This window comes from Vigna umbellata, chromosome 7 (assembly GCF_029865625.1).
Source record: "Vigna umbellata cultivar VRB3 chromosome 7, Vumbellata_1.0, whole genome shotgun sequence".
Taxonomy (NCBI): Eukaryota; Viridiplantae; Streptophyta; class Magnoliopsida; order Fabales; family Fabaceae; genus Vigna; species Vigna umbellata.
In genome coordinates this window covers 30570234-30587827 of record NC_142171.1, presented here as the reverse complement: position 1 = coordinate 30587827, position 17594 = coordinate 30570234, and the positions used below count along the sequence as shown (strand labels likewise).

The 17594-nt window shown below is 31.5% G+C and overlaps 1 protein-coding gene across 2 annotated transcripts; it reads left to right on the top strand.

Moving 5' to 3' along the window:
- Nucleotides 1-11455: 11455 nt before the first annotated feature.
- Nucleotides 11456-17317, top strand: COL9 (CONSTANS-like 9). 2 transcript variants are annotated; one of them, XM_088094501.1, is made up of 6 exons: nt 11456-11608; nt 12318-13008; nt 13567-13794; nt 16131-16435; nt 16555-16686; nt 16823-17317. In XM_088094501.1, the coding sequence occupies exons 2-5, from the start codon at nt 12442-12444 to the stop codon at nt 16682-16684; spliced, it is 1230 nt and encodes a 409-aa protein (XP_087950627.1). In that variant the 5' UTR covers nt 11456-11608; nt 12318-12441; the 3' UTR covers nt 16685-16686; nt 16823-17317. The 2 variants fall into 2 exon arrangements, with proteins under 2 accessions (XP_087950627.1, XP_087950626.1); XM_088094500.1 differs by having other exon boundaries at nt 11459-11608; nt 16555-17317.
- Nucleotides 17318-17594: the final 277 nt, after the last annotated feature.

Sequence of the window (17594 nt, the reverse complement as noted above, 5' to 3'; positions counted from 1 at the left end):
TCCTCTTCTGTTTTGTGGAAGAAACGAGGAAGGTTCTAATGGGTGAGTGAATGTCTTTGGGTTTTCGGTGAAGGTGTTTTATGACCTCGGTGAATAAGGGATGACCTAGTTGAGAGGATTCTCCTCCTGTTGCCTTGTGTGGTGTGAGTTGCACTTCGTGGGTTGTATGGTTGAATGAGTGTTCACGTGAGTATGGGAGGGAGAGCAATTTTAGAGTGAAAAAAAGAGAAGAGGGTAGAGGAATGGTGAGGGAGAGTGGTGAGATTAGAGGGGAAGCGAAGGGAAGGTTGGGTCTGTGAGAATAAGTGAAGTGGAGAGTGGGGTTTTGAAAGTAAGAGAGTGGTATTTGGTGAAGAAAAGGGAATGGGTTTGTGTGATCGTGAAAGGAGAAAGAGAAAGAAAAATGGGAATACGTGTTGCATAAGGGTTTGGTCTCGGGTTGCATAAGGGAAAAAAGGAATGTGTGTTGGGAATTATAAGGAAGTTGAGGTTCAGGTTTGGAAAAGAAATAAAGAAGAAGGAATAGAAAAGAGAGAGTTGTACGTTGTTGTGAAAGAGAGAAAAAGAAGATAAATTATGTGAAGTGCATGGGTGAGTGATAACTCTCCAAATTTACATATTTTTCTGTGTTTAAGAGTCTTTCTTAGTTTCTCGTTGTTCTTAATTGTTAGGATAATTTTAGGTTTTTTCTTAAATTCTTTAGTTTTGTATAATTTTAGTTAAAAGTAGATTTTTAGGAGTATTTTTTAGTTCTTGTTAATAATTAGAGATTTTATATTTTTTTTAAGAAAATCTTTAATAAAAATCTTTCTTTTTAATTGTTAAATTTCTTTTTCTTTTCTTTAATTTGGTATTATTGTTTTTTCTTTTATGCAGGTTGGGCCGTTGTTGGGCTGTTGGGCTGCTAAAGGTGCTTTGAAGCTGCCTTGGGCTGATTAGAAGATTTGGCTCGCTGTACCTGGAGTAATTGTTGCTGAGTTGGGCTGCTGCATTGGTTTTAAGAGGGTTACTCCCTACACCACCCTATATTGCTCCCTACACCACCACATTTTTTTTTTAAATTTCAAAACTATCCTTTATATTTTAAAATATCTCACACTCCCACCTCTTTTCTTAAACGAATGTTGACATCCGTTGAAGAAAAAATTCTTCAACGGATGTGGCACGTCCGTTAACGGACGTGCCACGTCCGTTAACGGACGTGCCACATCCGTTGAGTTTTTTTTTTAGTTTTTAGATTTTTAATTTATTGTATTTTAAATTAATATATAAATATTATTTAATTTTTAAAAATTATTACTTAATTATTTATAAATTAATTTTATTTTATTTAATAAAATAATTATTATTAATTTAATTTATGTATTATTATTTAAATAATAATTAAAATATTTTTTAAAAGTTTATTAAAACGGATGTGGCGACATCCGTTGAAGATTGTTTTCTTTTTCTTTTCAGTTTTTAGTTTTTTAATTTATTGTATTTTAATTTAATATATAAATATTATTTAATTTTTTTAAAATTATTACTTAATTATTTGTAAATTAATTTTATTTTATTTAATAAAATAATTATGATTAATTTAATTTATGTATTATTATTTAAATAATAATTAAAATATTTTTTAAAAATTTATTAAACGGATGTGTCACATCCGTTGAAGTTTTTTTTTAAATAAAAATAATAAAATAAAATATAAAATATGTAAACGGATGTCAACATCTGTTCACGGATGTCAACATCCGTTGAAGGCGAAACAGATGTCAACATCCGTTGAAGGCGAAACGGATGTTGACATCTGTTTTATATGAAGGGAAAATTAAGAATAGGGTGGTGCAGGGAGTATCTGGTGGCAGTGGAGGGAGCAACACTCTAGTTTTAAATGATTGAATTTGGTCAGTTGTGTTTGGCTGGGTCAGCATAAGCAATTGGGATGGTTGTTCTACATTGGGCCAGTTTTGAGAAAGAATAGGCGCTGCTATTACTGTTGTTGGCTGGACTTGGGCTGAATTTCAATTAAATGAAACACGTCGTTTTGTCCTGGCTGCAGTGAATAGGGGTCCTTGCTCGTGCAACTCATTTGGGAGAAAAGAACTCTCTCGACACTTCATTTGGCAGCAAAAGCACAAGGGTGTTACTCCCTCCACCACCACAACTTGCTTCCTCCACCACCCCATTCCCCTTTTACCCTTTTTTTATTTTTTAATTCCTATTTTACCCTTATTAAAATTTTAGGGTTAATATTATTTAAAATCTCACGTACATTCATTCTCTTTATCATTCTTCCCTCTTTCTCTTTATTATTTTTCCCAGGTTGTCTCTTACGTTTCACTATCTCTAGGTTGTCTCTCATGTTCCACTTCTTCTTCTCTTTTATAGAATTGTAACGTGAGAGTGTGGTGAACTTTGTGTTTAGTAAGATTGAAAGTGGGAAAAGCAATTCATCTTCAGCCGTGACTGTGGTGGTGCTTCAAGGTGCTGGTTCAAAGGCGTGAGAGGGCGTGAAGGTGCGTAATAAAACCCTAAAATATAAACCGTATAATCTTTAAACGAATGTGAGCATCCGTCAACAGATGTTAACATCCGTTTAAGGGAAAACGGATGTGGACATCCGTTTTCCCTTAAACGGATGTGGACATCCGTTTTCCCTTAAACGGATGTGGACATCCGTTTTCCCTTAAACGGATGTTGACATCCGTTTTCCCTTAAACGGATGCTCACATCCGTTTAAAGATTACGGTTTTTATTTTACATTTTTTTTCTATTAATTTTGAAGATATTTAAATAATATAATTTATATTTTTTGATATATTATTTTTGAATATATTTTGATGTATTTTAATAATGTATTTTTGAGGATCTTTATTCTTATTAGTATATATTTAGATTTTTTTTATTTTGTACGTTATATATAGTTAGGGTTTTTGTATAATATATATTTTTATATATGACTTTTTGTATTCTTTAATAATTTTATAATTATATAAAAAGTTATTTATTAGTTTAATTATAAAAGTAAATAATTAGGATTAAAAAGAAAAAAAGGTTATTTTTGTAATTATAAAAGGTTAGTTTTGTAATTCAAAAAATATGTAATGGAATTGGGGAGGTGGAGGGAGTAACACCCAAAGCACAAACACCCTTGAGTTAGGGCAAAGAGCGAAGCGAGAACACGAAGTCGTGCCCAAGCGTCACTTACCTGGACCGGAGAAGATGATCGACAAGAAAGGAAAGCTAACCGGAGAGGATCAAATGGCTGGAAACACGAGCTCGAAGCAAATGAAGGCTGGCTGTCCGATCAGAAGCTTGAAGCGTTGAAAGCAAGTCTCTTTTCCCTCATTCATTTTCTCTTTTCTTTTCTTCTTCGACCCTATAAAAGGGCATGTACATAGATACTTTTACACAACTTTCAGACTCTACAGTTTACATTCTTTAGTTTAGGCTTTTTACTCACTTTTGTAGAGTAGAGATTTTGTTACTGGATTTCGCGGAGGAATTCATGAGAGTGACAGAAGTGAGCTTCCTCTGTGGTTTTTGGTATGCCTGTAGTGTTAGTTTTTTATTTTAATAAAGTGTTGCTTTCGATTCATTGTTTCAATTTCTATTTTCTGCTTTTAAATTCCGTTCTTTTTCAGATTATGTGATTGTGTTTCTTGTTCTTCATTGAAAATGAGTTGAACTCTGAAACTCTGCACATCTATGATTCCCTTTTGGAATTAAATGACCCCGAGGTGGGCATGCATGATCGAGATGTCTTCTTGAGTCAGAGTTGAGTTCAACGAGAAAAAAAAATATTGTTTGAGTAGCTTTTGCCAATTGTTTTACTTTGAAAATTTGATTTGGACTCTGTGACTGCACATAGTTAAATTTCCTTAGGGAATTACATGACTCCACAGTGAGCATGACTTATCGAGATGTCTTCTCGAGTTTGGAGATGAGTCCAATGAAAGAAAAATATTGTAATTCATATTTTTGCTTCTGTCAGTTCATTTCAATTAGGATTTTATATGTTTTAGAGTAGACTGTAGGTTTTATTTGCATTTAGAATATATTCCATATCTGATGTTGATTAGGAGCATGAATTGGATTTAGACTCATTGTGATTTTGATGAACTGAGTGATGATCATTGACTTTTAAGTTATGGAAATGAACTTTAAAACCTTGTGATGGGCTTATTTTAACAGGATGTCTTCCTGATATATGATTAACCACTATGTGCATTGATTTTATATAAATTTGATCCAGTTCTTGATTCTAATGAATTCTCTGTGCTAATTCTTTGATTTTTCACATTTCTTTTGATTTTAATGTTTTTGGTAGTTGATTTGCATATATGATAGTTTGACTTAGTATTGTTTTAAATCTGCATATTTCATTTAGTTGTGATTTCAGTTTTAGTTGATAGTAATAGCATGATTGTTTTGATTAATTCTGTTTAGAGTATAGGATTTGATGTTTACTTTAGATTTTAGGTCTTATCTTTTGATTCAGATTTGATGTGTAGTTTAGGTGTATCTCTTGATTATTAATGTGTTCTTTTAGCCTTAGGTTTTACTTCTATTTTGTATTTTTTTAAGATGTATTTTGTTTAATTTGTTTAGTACTTGAGTTTTGTTTAGATTGTATCATGTATGTTTCTGTTTCTGTTTTAGGTAGTTTCGACTTTTATTTTCTTCTCTTTTATTTCTTTCTTTCCTTAAACAAAGTCTAGATTTTACCTTTTTACTTTCATTTTTTATTTCCCCACCTTGCATTAGTAGTTAATAAATATAGAATAAAAGCAAGAATTAACCAAACACTTTGAGCTTAATTGTACCGAGTCCAAGAATTGATACCTAGGTTATCCCTATACTTCATTAGTGGGGAAACTTAGTTTGTTCTGATTTTGCGCGACCCAATATCAGTTTAACAGTGAGCTACATAATAGGAGCTAAAGAGGGAGAAAATAAGAGTTCTTGAGAGAAAGGGACCCGTGTGGGTACCACTGTGAAAAAAAATAATTAGAGGAGAGTGTTTTCCTTGTTGGTTTTTATGTGAAGTTAGAAAATAGAGACTAGAAGCTTCCTTATTGGTTGGTCTGGATTTTTTTAAACTATTTGTTGTTGTGGTATGGTGACTATCTGTTCAGTATGAAGCTGAAAGACACTTTTGGTTGCTATGTCTTGTTTTCGTAACTGTAAAATCGAGTTTGTGTTTGTGCGATGATCATATAATTCTTGTTATTATACAAAAACAGATGATATTACAAAAGATGTTGTTGATGTCTAGAGTAAGGAGACACATGGGAAAATATTATGAGAGTTTTCAAAATGTATTTGAGGCAATGATTTTATTTTAATTTGTAATCTTCGAACAATGTTTTAAGCTTTGGAATTAGAATAATGTTTGTTTTTATGTGGTTTTTACTGTCGATACGATAATTAAATAAAGTTTTTATATGTTCACTATTTTTTATGATGTTAAAGGTTTTATATTTTAAGTTAATGAATGTTTTATAAACTACACATGACATCCAGAAAAGGATGTTACATGTTCAACGAATAAGACTTTATGCTTTATACCAAGCTATTGAAGAAATTGCTCAAAATCATTATCAAGTGTGGTAGACCTAGAGATTGCAACGAGTTAGGTCGAGCATAAATAATGTTTACCCGTTATCCGAACTGTAAAAAGAAATATTCACTTGTTACCTGCTCTGATATTCACCGAATACCCGTTTAAAAATTATCCGCGGGTATTTGATAATCTGCAAGTACCCGTGGATACTCACAGAAAAGATATTTTATAAAGTTTTAAAATAAAATTATAAAAAAATATAAATATATAATATAAATTAAAATTTAATTTTAATTAAATTTAACTTAATAAAATATATTTCAATTTTAAGTTTAATTAAATTTAACTTAATAAAATATAAATTAAATTTTAATTTTAATTTTTTGTGGGTAATAGATACCCGTGAGTACGGGTAGTATGAAACTTGCACTCGACTCGTTTATAAGCAGGTATTAACATACCTACTACCTACGAGTAATCAATATCTACATGTATCAACTATCATTCACGAATTTTATCTACAGATATTCGCGGGCACATATATGTTTTTCATCCCCATGTAGACCATGTCGGCATACAATGTTCATCTAAAAAAACTTCTGCACTTGTTGTGTTGTAATGATGGCTAATGGCTTGACATCGATCCATTTGGTGAAGTAGTCAATAACAATGATAAAAAACTTTACCTGCCCTTTGGCTAGTAGGAAAGGTTCAAGTATGTCCATTCCTCGTGTGATGAAAGGCAATGGAGTCCTAATGTGAAGTTGCTTAGGCGACAAAGTGTGCATTGGCCAAACTTCTGACACTCATGACATTTGTTTATGAATGCATGAATGTCTTTCTTCATAGTTAGCTAGTAATACCTGACCTAGTGCATCTGTGCTGCCATGCACTAAGCTCTCAAGTGCATTTTACAAATTTTGTTTTACATCTCGACAAGCACGTATTAAGCTTGGTCCTCGTTTAAAGGCTTTAATAGTGGTGAGGATAATCCTAATCGAAAGAGTTATGCATAATGTAGAAAAAGGAGGACGAACCAATCTAGCTTCTCTTAGTGGGTAAGATGTCTATGGTTATGAATGTTATTGTCAGAGTCATCCAATTGAAAGTGGTATGAGAGATTTGTAACACATTCTTGCGGTACTAGTTGGGAATCGTGAGAGTCTCCTAAAAACTGATAATATATTTAAACGAGCTTGGTCTTGGCTAGAATAGTCCAAACTCCATAAAAAGTGGTCAGAACCCTTTATGTAAATTAACCTTAGGCCTTAACTGTTTGTGCGAAGTATGTAAGGGTAATAATACAAGTCGACCCAACACATTTAGGCTCGCCCTACACTTGGCCCTTAAAATGTGTTCTAGGTTACCTCACCCCTACTTTGAAAATGCGGGCTCAATAGACTCGTCCGCCCTGTGTAGGTCTTGACATGCAAATTAACCCTTTTTTTTCTTTAATTTCCTATGATAAAAACTTCAATGTCCTACAAACAGGGGAACTTTAACATGTTCACCAAATTTAAGTAGAGACTTTGGAAAGCTAAATGATAAATTGATAATGCAATATTTTAATCATATTCATATATGAATGATGAATTCTTGAGATTTAAAAACAATTCAAAGATATATAACACTAATCTTTTGCACCCATACAATAATTTGGAATTTTCATTTAGAAGTCCATAAGAAAAGTAACTATCATACACAAATGTAAGTTTTTTTCTTTATGCAGGTCAACAACTAGCCTGGTACACCCTGCTGCGTGAACCTATATAGGCTGGCAGGCTTGAAATCTAAGCCCATCCCACATTTTTTTGCATCCCACTTTATCATCATTACAAGTATGTACGTAAAATGATTAATAAGTATATATATTTGTATTCTTTTTTCAAAAATTATAACTAAATTTAAAGATAGTTTCTACTTTGATTAAGTAATAGTGAGAGGGATTTTGAAGAGTGAGTCCAAAGTTTGCACTTTTCTCCGTCATGTGAGGCAAAAAATAAAATTTGAATAAGACTTTACTTTTTGCAAGATGATCTAGAACTTGGGTCAGAGTTTTGAAGTCAATTCATCATTTCAAACTCAAAATTTAACTCATGATCATTTCAAATCATTTAAATTAGTTAATACATTAATTAAAGGATTAAAATTATGATCCATCAAAATTGATGTGGAGCATGCTTCATTATTTTCTTAATGTGTTTGTGTATATTGTAATTTAAACATTTTGTACCTCTATTTTTTTTCCATTAAACCGCTATAAAGAGAAAATTATCAGAATCAAACTTCTTTTTTATGAATTTGTCCTAATGTTAGTTGAATATCAAATAAATAAAATTTGATTTCTTCTCCATTTAAATCAAGTAATGGACAACATTTGAATGTATATGATTATTTTTGGATTTGTCATCACTTTAACTTACTAATATATTTTAATTTATTTGATTGTTTTGAAATATATATTTTTTTATTAATCAATTACATAAAAGAGAAGAAAACGTCTACTTTTAATTAAGTATTAATATATTTTTTTAGTATTGAATAATAATTGATAAAATTATAACTTTTTCAATTTATTTTTTTGAAAATCATGTAATAAATAGATGCGTGGTGCAATCATAGTCAACATTTAATAAAAAAGGTATTGGTATTGGTATTGAGACAAATATAAATATAAACTTTTGTTTTAAAATCGAAATAAAAAAACATAAGCATATTGTATGTATGAGATGGTTTAGTATCTTAATAACTATGAGATGGTTTAGTATCAAGAAGCAAATAAAACAATGATCAAAGAGACTAATGAATTATGTTGTGACAAATTAAGTTTAACTCAAGACTTATGTTGTGACAAATTAAGTTTTTCTATGATAACTGAAAAATAAACATGTCTTAATTTTTTTTAATAACATAAGTTATGTAATTAGGGCTTTTAGCAGGGAGTAAATTCATTGTGAGAAATGACCATGCTGAGATCACTAAAGCATTATTACCTACAAAAATGCAAAACCCTACAAAATTCAAGTTAGCATGGTCTAACAAAACAGGGAAATACCCCTCAATAATAATGTAACTCATGTGATAGATACTTGAAAGCAAGGGCCCATCACCCCCACAAAATTAATTCATTACTTGTTATTATTTATTTATTTATTTATTTATGTTATTATAAAACATTATTTTCATGGTGTGAATGCATGAATGGATTATGAAAATATTAGTAGAAGCCCTTTTATTTCTCTTGTATTGTTCTCATTGTTTTCACATCATTAAGTCAATGTCAACTCATGCAAATTAATGAAAGAAAAAACTAGTTCATGTCTTTCATTCACAAAAGTTACGTTCATTACGCTCAATGATTTGTTCCAATATCAAAACCATTAAAATTAAATAAATTGGGTAATTGTTTAAATTGATTAAATGGTATAAAATGTATATTAATTTAAAAATACATCATATTATATATATAAAAGGAATTCTTCTATTTAGTATTCACATTTTTTTTCAATTTTATCTTTTAAATAATTTTTTTTCAAATTAAAATGATTACTTTATCAATTTTATTATTTGAAAGACATTTTTTAAGTTTAATTGTGTTTTTCAATTTAACTGTTTTTTTTAATTTAATAATTCTTTTAATTAAAAAATATCTTCAAAATAAATAAAAATATTTACAATAAAATTATGAAAATTATTTATATTTTATTTTATTTTATAATTACAATAATAACAACAAGAAAAATTCTATTAGTTTTTATTATCGTAAAGAAAAGGTAAAACACATGTTTTTCCTACTATATTAATAAAGGAGATTCAGTTTATAACGATTTTGTAACTAAGATTTTAATATAGATTATTAAATTAATCTTTTATTAATATATTTAATTTATTATTTTATATTTAAGTTCATAAATATTTATTTTCAATTCAAATAATTATTTCTAATTTATGTGGTATTTTAAATTACATGAAGAAAAAAGTATATGTAGACACATATTTTTTATTAGTACAAATGAAAAAGTAAATTAAGAATAATAAAGCTAAATATGTTTGTTATATCGAGTTATCATATAAAGTTATGTTTCGTTTTTAGATTAAATTATGAAATATTTTATGTTTATATTTTAAAAAAAAGAAAAGCAGTTCTGGACAGACTATACATATCATTTAATGAAAAGAATATTTTCCTTAACTTTCATAAACTTTAAAGAATAAAAAATTTTATAATTTAATTAAAAAACTTTAGTGTTTATAATATTTTAAAAATAAAATATATAATAAGATAATGATTTTGTGAATGAAAATATGGTGCAAGGCAGACCTAGGAAGATGAAAGAGCTGCTTGAAAACGAAGCTGAGATTTTATGGATAAGCAATGGGAAAGAAGTGGCACTTAGAGAGTTAGATTTAGTGGGAGAAGCACCATTACAAGTCACTCAATTTTTACAAAATAAACCTAACAAACTGAGTACTGTTTCTTTAGATAAGCCATTTTTCTTTTTTCACAATTTAAAATTCAAAGCAAACCATGCCCACTCACTCCACAGTGAAAACACATGTGACACCCAATTTACATATAAGTCAAATAATAGTCCCAAATATATGAAATTAGTTAATAAATTAATATAAAATTAGGCTAAAAGTTAATATAAAATAGTCGATAAATTAATAGTACACGTGGAACTCACTGCGATACTTTTCTTTTTGAATAGCCGACCATGGTGTTTGATGTATAAGTTTAATTTAATTTGTATAACGTGTTTTATGGAATAAAAACAAGTTAAATTACTGGTACATGTCATAATTATTTAATAAAATATTGACTCTGATGTTTAAGAATTTTAATAATTATATAATAGTAATGCAATACATGTGAGAAGATATTAGATTTAGAAAGTAGGCAGCAACTACTATAGTACCAATAAACATATAATTGGAGATATGTTATGTAAAATAAATCATAATTAGGCAAGCGATTGTTGTGGGTACCAAACCAAGCAAAGCAATAGTATAAAAAATACTGAAAAAGCCAACTCATAAGTAACAAAAAAAAATGAAAGAAAAAGATAGTGAAAAAGGTAACATGTAACACATCCATTTGCAGGACTCACTCTGTGATGCACTTTTAGCAAACTTCAGCCTTCCAATCACTATGTATTCATTATTATATTATCACATACCACTTTAATACAAATATAATGAATGATAAAGGCTTACTTTTTTATGTTTTGTTTTTATAACCTTAAACAACTTTTTCATTTTTTAAATAAAAAATGGTCTTAATTAAAAAATAGTATCTAACAAATTTCAATGTAATTTATTCCAATAATACATATAGATTATTTCACTTCATGTTTATGTACACATTAAGTTATTATATTATTTTTAAAAAATATAAAACTGAAACTTTAATATTTTTAGTTGTTTTTTTACTTGTAATTGTGGAAATAAATCTATGAAGTTTCTTTACATTAAAATAATGGAAGAAGATCATGAAACAGTCTGAGACCCACGGGTAGATTGAGAGGGAAGAAGAGAAAAATATAATAATAATTATTGTTATATTTATTAATTATAATTTGTGATGGGAGAGAGGAAAAAGGGAAAGCCCAACCTTTTCCTTTCATTGAGAAAAGGACATGGGCCCACTTGCATTATATTTTTTTTTTCTGTTTGCACTTTTTATCACCTTTGCTTATGTCATATTACCTACACTCTCTCTCACACACACACCATTTGCATTATTCTTCTTTTCTTTTCATATCTCATCTACATTTATCCATCTTCTATCTTCCTGTTTCTTTCTATCTCAACTTCTCAACACAACAGACTAGTCTTGGCAGACCAGAAGACAGAAGAGAGGAGAGAGAAACACACAAAAAGTAAGAGAGAGAAAGAGCCTGTTGTTCACTTCAAAAAGTTCAGCTGCTTCTACTTCCAGCACTCTTTCTTTGCTTTTAAGTTTTGCACAGATATAAAAAATATTTTTTTTTGAAAGAGCAACACCCTTTTGCTTACTGATCTTGTTCTCTTTGTCTTCCTTGCCGTCAGGTAGTTTTCTTCACTTCTGCTTTCTCATATAGCGTGGAAATCCACGTTTTTGTTCTGTGATTTTTTTTGTTTGTTTTTAAAGTTCATGTTTTTCTGGGCATGGGACTTTTCGTTGGGATTAAGGCAGTGAAAGACGTTGAGAATTTTTAGAGACTGGTAATTTTTTTAGTATGTTGTGATTGGATTAGATGCGTTATTCTTGTTGTCTTTGATTCTCCTTTTGATTTTTTTTGTTTATTTTGGTATATGATTCTGTGTTAGTTTAGTCATGTTTCTGGAAATTTTTGTTGTTTATTGCTATTATTCTGAAAGAATCACTTTCTATTGTATGGTTTTGTGATGAAGGTGAACTTATTTTCTCTGATTTGTTAGAATTTAGTTTTCCTGTGTCACATCAAATCCTTAATATAAATCAGACAGTACATGCTCTCATTGCTTTGATCTGATTTATTGTTTTTTCGTGTTGGCTGCAAGTTTACATAATATTGGTCTAGTAAAATCACCTTCCATAGAATCTATATTTACCGTTACTCAGATTCTTCAGAACTGGCAGTAGTATTTCCATTTTCTTTTTCCTAACATCGCCATGTTTCGATCTATCTGTCTATCCGTTCTTATTAACATTTTTCGAATTTGGTTTTACAGCATTAAAATTCTGTTTTCTTTGTCACATTATCTAATGGCTTCTGCATTATGTGACATAATTCAGCGTCTGCATCTTCAGATAGGGAGGGGAACTTGTGTTTATTCAGAGTACATCTTGGTCTGTTAAGACTGTTACTAGCTGGAGAGTCCTTGATTTATTCTAAGGGGCAAGAGAAAAACGTCTAAAGATGGGTTATATATGTGATTTTTGTGGAGACCAGAGATCCATGGTGTACTGCCGTTCTGATGCTGCATGCTTATGTTTGTCTTGTGATCGGAATGTTCATTCTGCTAATGCCCTTTCCAGGCGTCATTCACGCACCCTTTTGTGTGAGAGATGCAATTCACAACCTGCCTTTGTGAGGTGTGTTGAAGAGAAAATTTCTCTGTGTCAGAATTGTGATTGGTTGGGTCATGGAGTCTCTACATCTTCGACACACAAGAGACAAGGAATCAGTTGCTACTCTGGCTGCCCTTCAGCCGCGGAACTGTCTTCAATATGGTCATTTGTCTTGGATATCCCTTCCATTAGGGAGTCTACATGTGAGCAAGAACTAGGCTTAATGAGTATTAATGAGAACAGCGAGAGTGTTGGAGTTCCACCTGGAAACGGGAATGTGTCTGTTTCAGATCAAGTTACTGATCTACCTGCTTTGGACAGGTCTTTCGTTGGTACATCTTCAATACCCGAGTCAAGCTCCGAAACCCGTAATCTGGACCAGCTACCTGGACCTGCCAATGAATGTCTGCCAAAGGTATAGTGGGATGCCATCATCATTGTCTTCATGAATAACATCACCAACACTTGGTGTAATGTACTTTCTAACAGCAGCACAGGGAAATGTAATTGCAAGTTTGAAAAGGATTAGTTAGTGCATGGTCTTAATTGGTTTGATGGATTTAAAATTTTGTTTCCATATAGAATCCTCAAGGGCAATGGCAAAATTATTTGTTGAATCATAATTCCTTTGGTTCAATTCTCAAGTTTTATGGTTGTTTCATTTTCTGTACAACCATTGATGTATTTAAAGCTACTTGCTTTTGTTACTTTATTGTTTCTTGGTCCAAGGTATGTTTTGGTTTTGCAAAACTAATTGTTTTCCTAACTTATTGGTACCTTGAAGTTGAATTGAAAACAAAAGCAGACATATTTCTGTCATCACTAGGTTAGCTTAGTTAAAGGGCCATCATGTACAGATTTTCCAATTTAAGTCTTGTTTACTGAAACGAATTAACACAATTTTAATGTTCTACGTTAAAATTCTCATAGTTTCATCATATTACTTTTGTAATATCTCATTTTCAATATGCAGTTGTACTGTCCTGCTACAAAATGCCCTGCATTATGTGAAGATGACAATCTATATGATGATTTTGACATGGATGAAGTGGATCTAAATCTTGAGAACTATGAAGAACTTTTTGGTATGGCCCTCAGTCATTCCGAAGAGCTATTTGAAAACGGTGGAATTGATAGTTTATTTGGGACAAAGGACATGTCTGCCGGAGATTCCAGTTGTCAGGATGCTATTGCTGCCGAGGTGCTAAACTCTCCCCATCCTTTGTCTGTGATAATCATGGTTTTTGTTTTTTACTATTGGGGCATCAGATTCAAATGTTATGTTTCTGTATATGTTATATGATGATCTTGTGTGATGATCTTGTGTATTCACAATTGTATATTTGTTTTCTCCTTGATCATGTGGATATTTTAGCATAAGGAAATTACACTGACACTTCCTGAGATTTTCTCGAATTTCACTGTTACCCCAGTTTTTCTTAAGATTCTATACAATCTCCCATTTGTTTCATAAACATTACATTGTCACCCCTTCTTTCATTACATGTGCACCCCTGTATAAATTTTGAAAGCTTTACACTTATACCCTGTGATAAGGGAGGCCTTTATAATAGTTAAAAAAAAGCAGGGGGTGTAAGTGTAGTTTAATCAAATCTTAAAAGATGTCATTGTGATTTAACTGTTATCATAAAGATTTAGAAATAGGGCCTATATTCAGCATTATTCGTAATGGGGATTTTGGGCAAGTTGTGTTGTAAGTGTGCTTTATTGTGTTTTTAATTAGCTTTGAACTATTATTTGATCAAGAATTTATAGGTGTGTATGATTCTATTTTTGCTTTTGCGTTCTTCAAAACTATTCTGCAAAATAGCTTTTGAAAACTGTTTTTAAGAATGACAGGGAACACAAATTTTGTTCCATCAAGTGATTTCAGAAACAGATCTGAAAGAATAATGAGTTGTTATGGCTTATTTACGTATCCACTCCCCACGATGAAAACATCTTTACATTGTTCTGCTTTTCTTGATTTCGAAATCAGGTTTTCTGGAGCTGCTTTTATAATAAAAAAACGTTAACAAGCCAGCTCTAACAATTTTTATTTTTCTGTTTGGAAAAACATAAAACTGCTTTAATATGAATCATGCATTGCGTTACACTATAAATCTTTGCAAGTTGAAATTGTTGGATGGTGTAGAGCTACACCACCTTCTGTCTCTCTTCTACTGAAGTTACTTGAACAACATGGTTCCTGATTTACACCCTTTGATAAGTGGAGTTGTGATGGTAGTAATTGAGTCAGAAGACTGGTAAAATGAAGGAAAAAAAATCTCTTCTGGCTTTGCATGTGAAATTCTCATGTGCATTTGAGTAATATTGATGCTAAGCTTATACATGACGTAGACATGTGGTTCTTTGGACTTCTGAAAATGGTGAAAAGTTGACAATTGTAGTGGTTGTATGCCATGAGCAACTTATATCTTTAATACATTTTTTCTTAGTCTCCCCTAATCCTTCTCGGATGTGATTTTTCTTGATTTAGCAGTTTAATTACTAATTTCATTGTTTAGGAAGAAAGATTGAAACGTTAGGTTAACCCAGTGGCTTCGTTCTCAATGTTTAAATGTCAGCATTTATGATACAGTGTTAGCACATGATCAAGTGAAACATGTTATTTGATGGTGATTAGGCTAAACGTAGCAACTAATTATCTGCTCGATGCCATTTGTTAGCTTCTAATTACCCCCTTGATTACTTCATTCATGATTATTATTGTTAAAAAGTGAACTTTAAGCTTAATTGAACTTTAAGCCTAATTGAACTTTAAGCCTAATTGAACTTTAAGTCTAATTGAACTTCACAAAATTAGTTTATAAGGTAAGGATTATACCTATATATATATGTGTGTGTGTGTGTGTGTGTGTATATATATATATATATATATATATATACTTTAAATTAGTCTTATTTCTCTCAATTTTCTTTCAATGGACACAATCTTGTTAACTTGATAATTCTTCTGAAAATTGATCAAGCTGAGACATTAATCAGCTTAGGCTTTTAGGAGAGTTGGCTGGTCCTTGACATGGCATCAAAGTGTATATGACCAGGTGGTCAACAACAAGAGTTCAAATAATGTTGTCCCCATTCTTAAAAATAAAAGCCGAACTTTACCACATACTTCAAGGTCAAAGAGCTCCTAGGCGAGGAATGACTTAGATATAAGAACCATTCTTGAGCCTCCACCAGCATTTAGGATCTTATGATTTTAGGAGGATTGGGTGATGAGATGACAAAATCAATCAAAGTGCTGATGTTAAATACTGATTGTCTGGATATTTGCATGATGTTAAAGAAGTAACACAAAATATCATTTTATTTTCATTCCTTAGATCTATGTTACTTTTGGTACATGCATTCAAATGTTAAGAATGAGATGTTCAGTGTACAGTGTGATGTGATGCATGATTACATTGTTAGTTGCACTAGACATAGCATTTTAATTTCTTCTGTGGGGGGTTGTGTTGGTTAACATTTCTTTCATGTCATACCTAATTTCAGATCTAACTTTATGTCCAGGGGTCATCGGTTGGACTGGTCAATGCAACACAACCAGCTTGCAGCAACGCAGCATCTGCAGATTCCATTTTGAGTACTAAAACCGAACCGATTCTTTGTTTCACGGGGAGGCAAGCACAATCAAACCTTTCTTTTTCTGGCATTACCGGAGAAAGTAGTGCTGCAGACTATCAAGACTGTGGGGCTTCTTCCATGCTTCTCATGGGAGAACCTCCTTGGTTTGCTCCTTGTCCTGAGAATTCCTTACAATCTGCCAACCGCAGCAATGCTGTCTTGCGTTACAAGGAAAAGAAGAAGGCACGAAAGTAAGTGACTGCCTCAATTTGCTTTGCTTTTCATTCAAGAGAATCAATGTTGGTTAAAGACTTTGGCAGCTGAAGGATTTGTTTGAATGATTGAACATCTTTTTTTGTCATCTCATTAGGTTTGAAAAACAAGTGCGGTATGCCTCACGCAAGGCAAGGGCCGACGTGAGAAGGCGTGTGAAGGGCCGGTTTGTGAAAGCCGGCGACGTCTACGACTATGACCCTTTGAGCACAACCAGAAGCTGCTGAGAGTACAACTTTTAACCATGTTTTATAAAAGGGAACAGTCATATAGTTTGCAAAAGAAAAACAGCTTCCTGAAAAAAATGGATGAAATTTGATGCATTCTTTGTCCCTGCAATGACAAGCTGTCTGATTTTATAACAGGAGGGGGGTCTTGATGTTCTTCAATGAGGAAAATGGCTCTGTGTTCTCCAACTGTGTAAGCTCTCTTTCCTTCACTGTGAAGGATGTTATCACAAAGTGCTTGAACTAGGCAATTTCTGCTGCATGATTCTTTTCCAAGAATTCAAAAGCCTTCTAATCTAAGTTCTTTGGCACTAACCATACTTGAATGTTTGTGATGTGATGATGTAAACTTCCCTATGCTATAGTCACATATACAAGTGCCTGAGATGGCATCTTAAGTGGCTCAATTCAACAGTTCCATATAAACAAATTAGCAAGATTGTAAATTGTAATATTTGGCCTCTTGGCATTGACATGTGTATAGCACACATTTTAGATGTATAATTTTGTCAACTCTTTTCATGTAATTAGACAAAATTTGTATATTCAATGTCCCATGTATAGATTAGGATACTATGCATTTTGATGGCAGCTTATATTCTATTCAACATGTACCAATACATCATTTCTTTCTGACTTGCTATACTAATTTACGCAGTAGTTTGGACAAGTTTCTTTATTTTATGCACAATTAATTTTGGAAAGCTTCTTTTATATAATTTTTCAAAAATTCTACTTTTAGTTTATTTATAAATTAATTTTAAATTTAAATATTTTTTTTCTCATTTATCTGCTCAAGGAATGTTTATGCTGAAGTTTATTCAAACAAAATCTAAACAATAAATAAATTTATTGATTGGGAAATTGTGTTAGTGTAATGTGTTTGATGTTGTTTTGTCTTCAATATGAT

Coding starts and splice junctions, on each gene's coding strand:
- COL9 (XM_088094501.1), top strand. CDS start 12,442: ATGGGTTATATATGTGATTTTTGTGGAGACCAGAGATCCATGGTGTAC. Junction 13,009..13,566: donor CCAATGAATGTCTGCCAAAG/GTATAGTGGGAT, acceptor TTCAATATGCAG/TTGTACTGTCCTGCTACAAA. Junction 16,436..16,554: donor GAAAAGAAGAAGGCACGAAA/GTAAGTGACTGC, acceptor TCATCTCATTAG/GTTTGAAAAACAAGTGCGGT.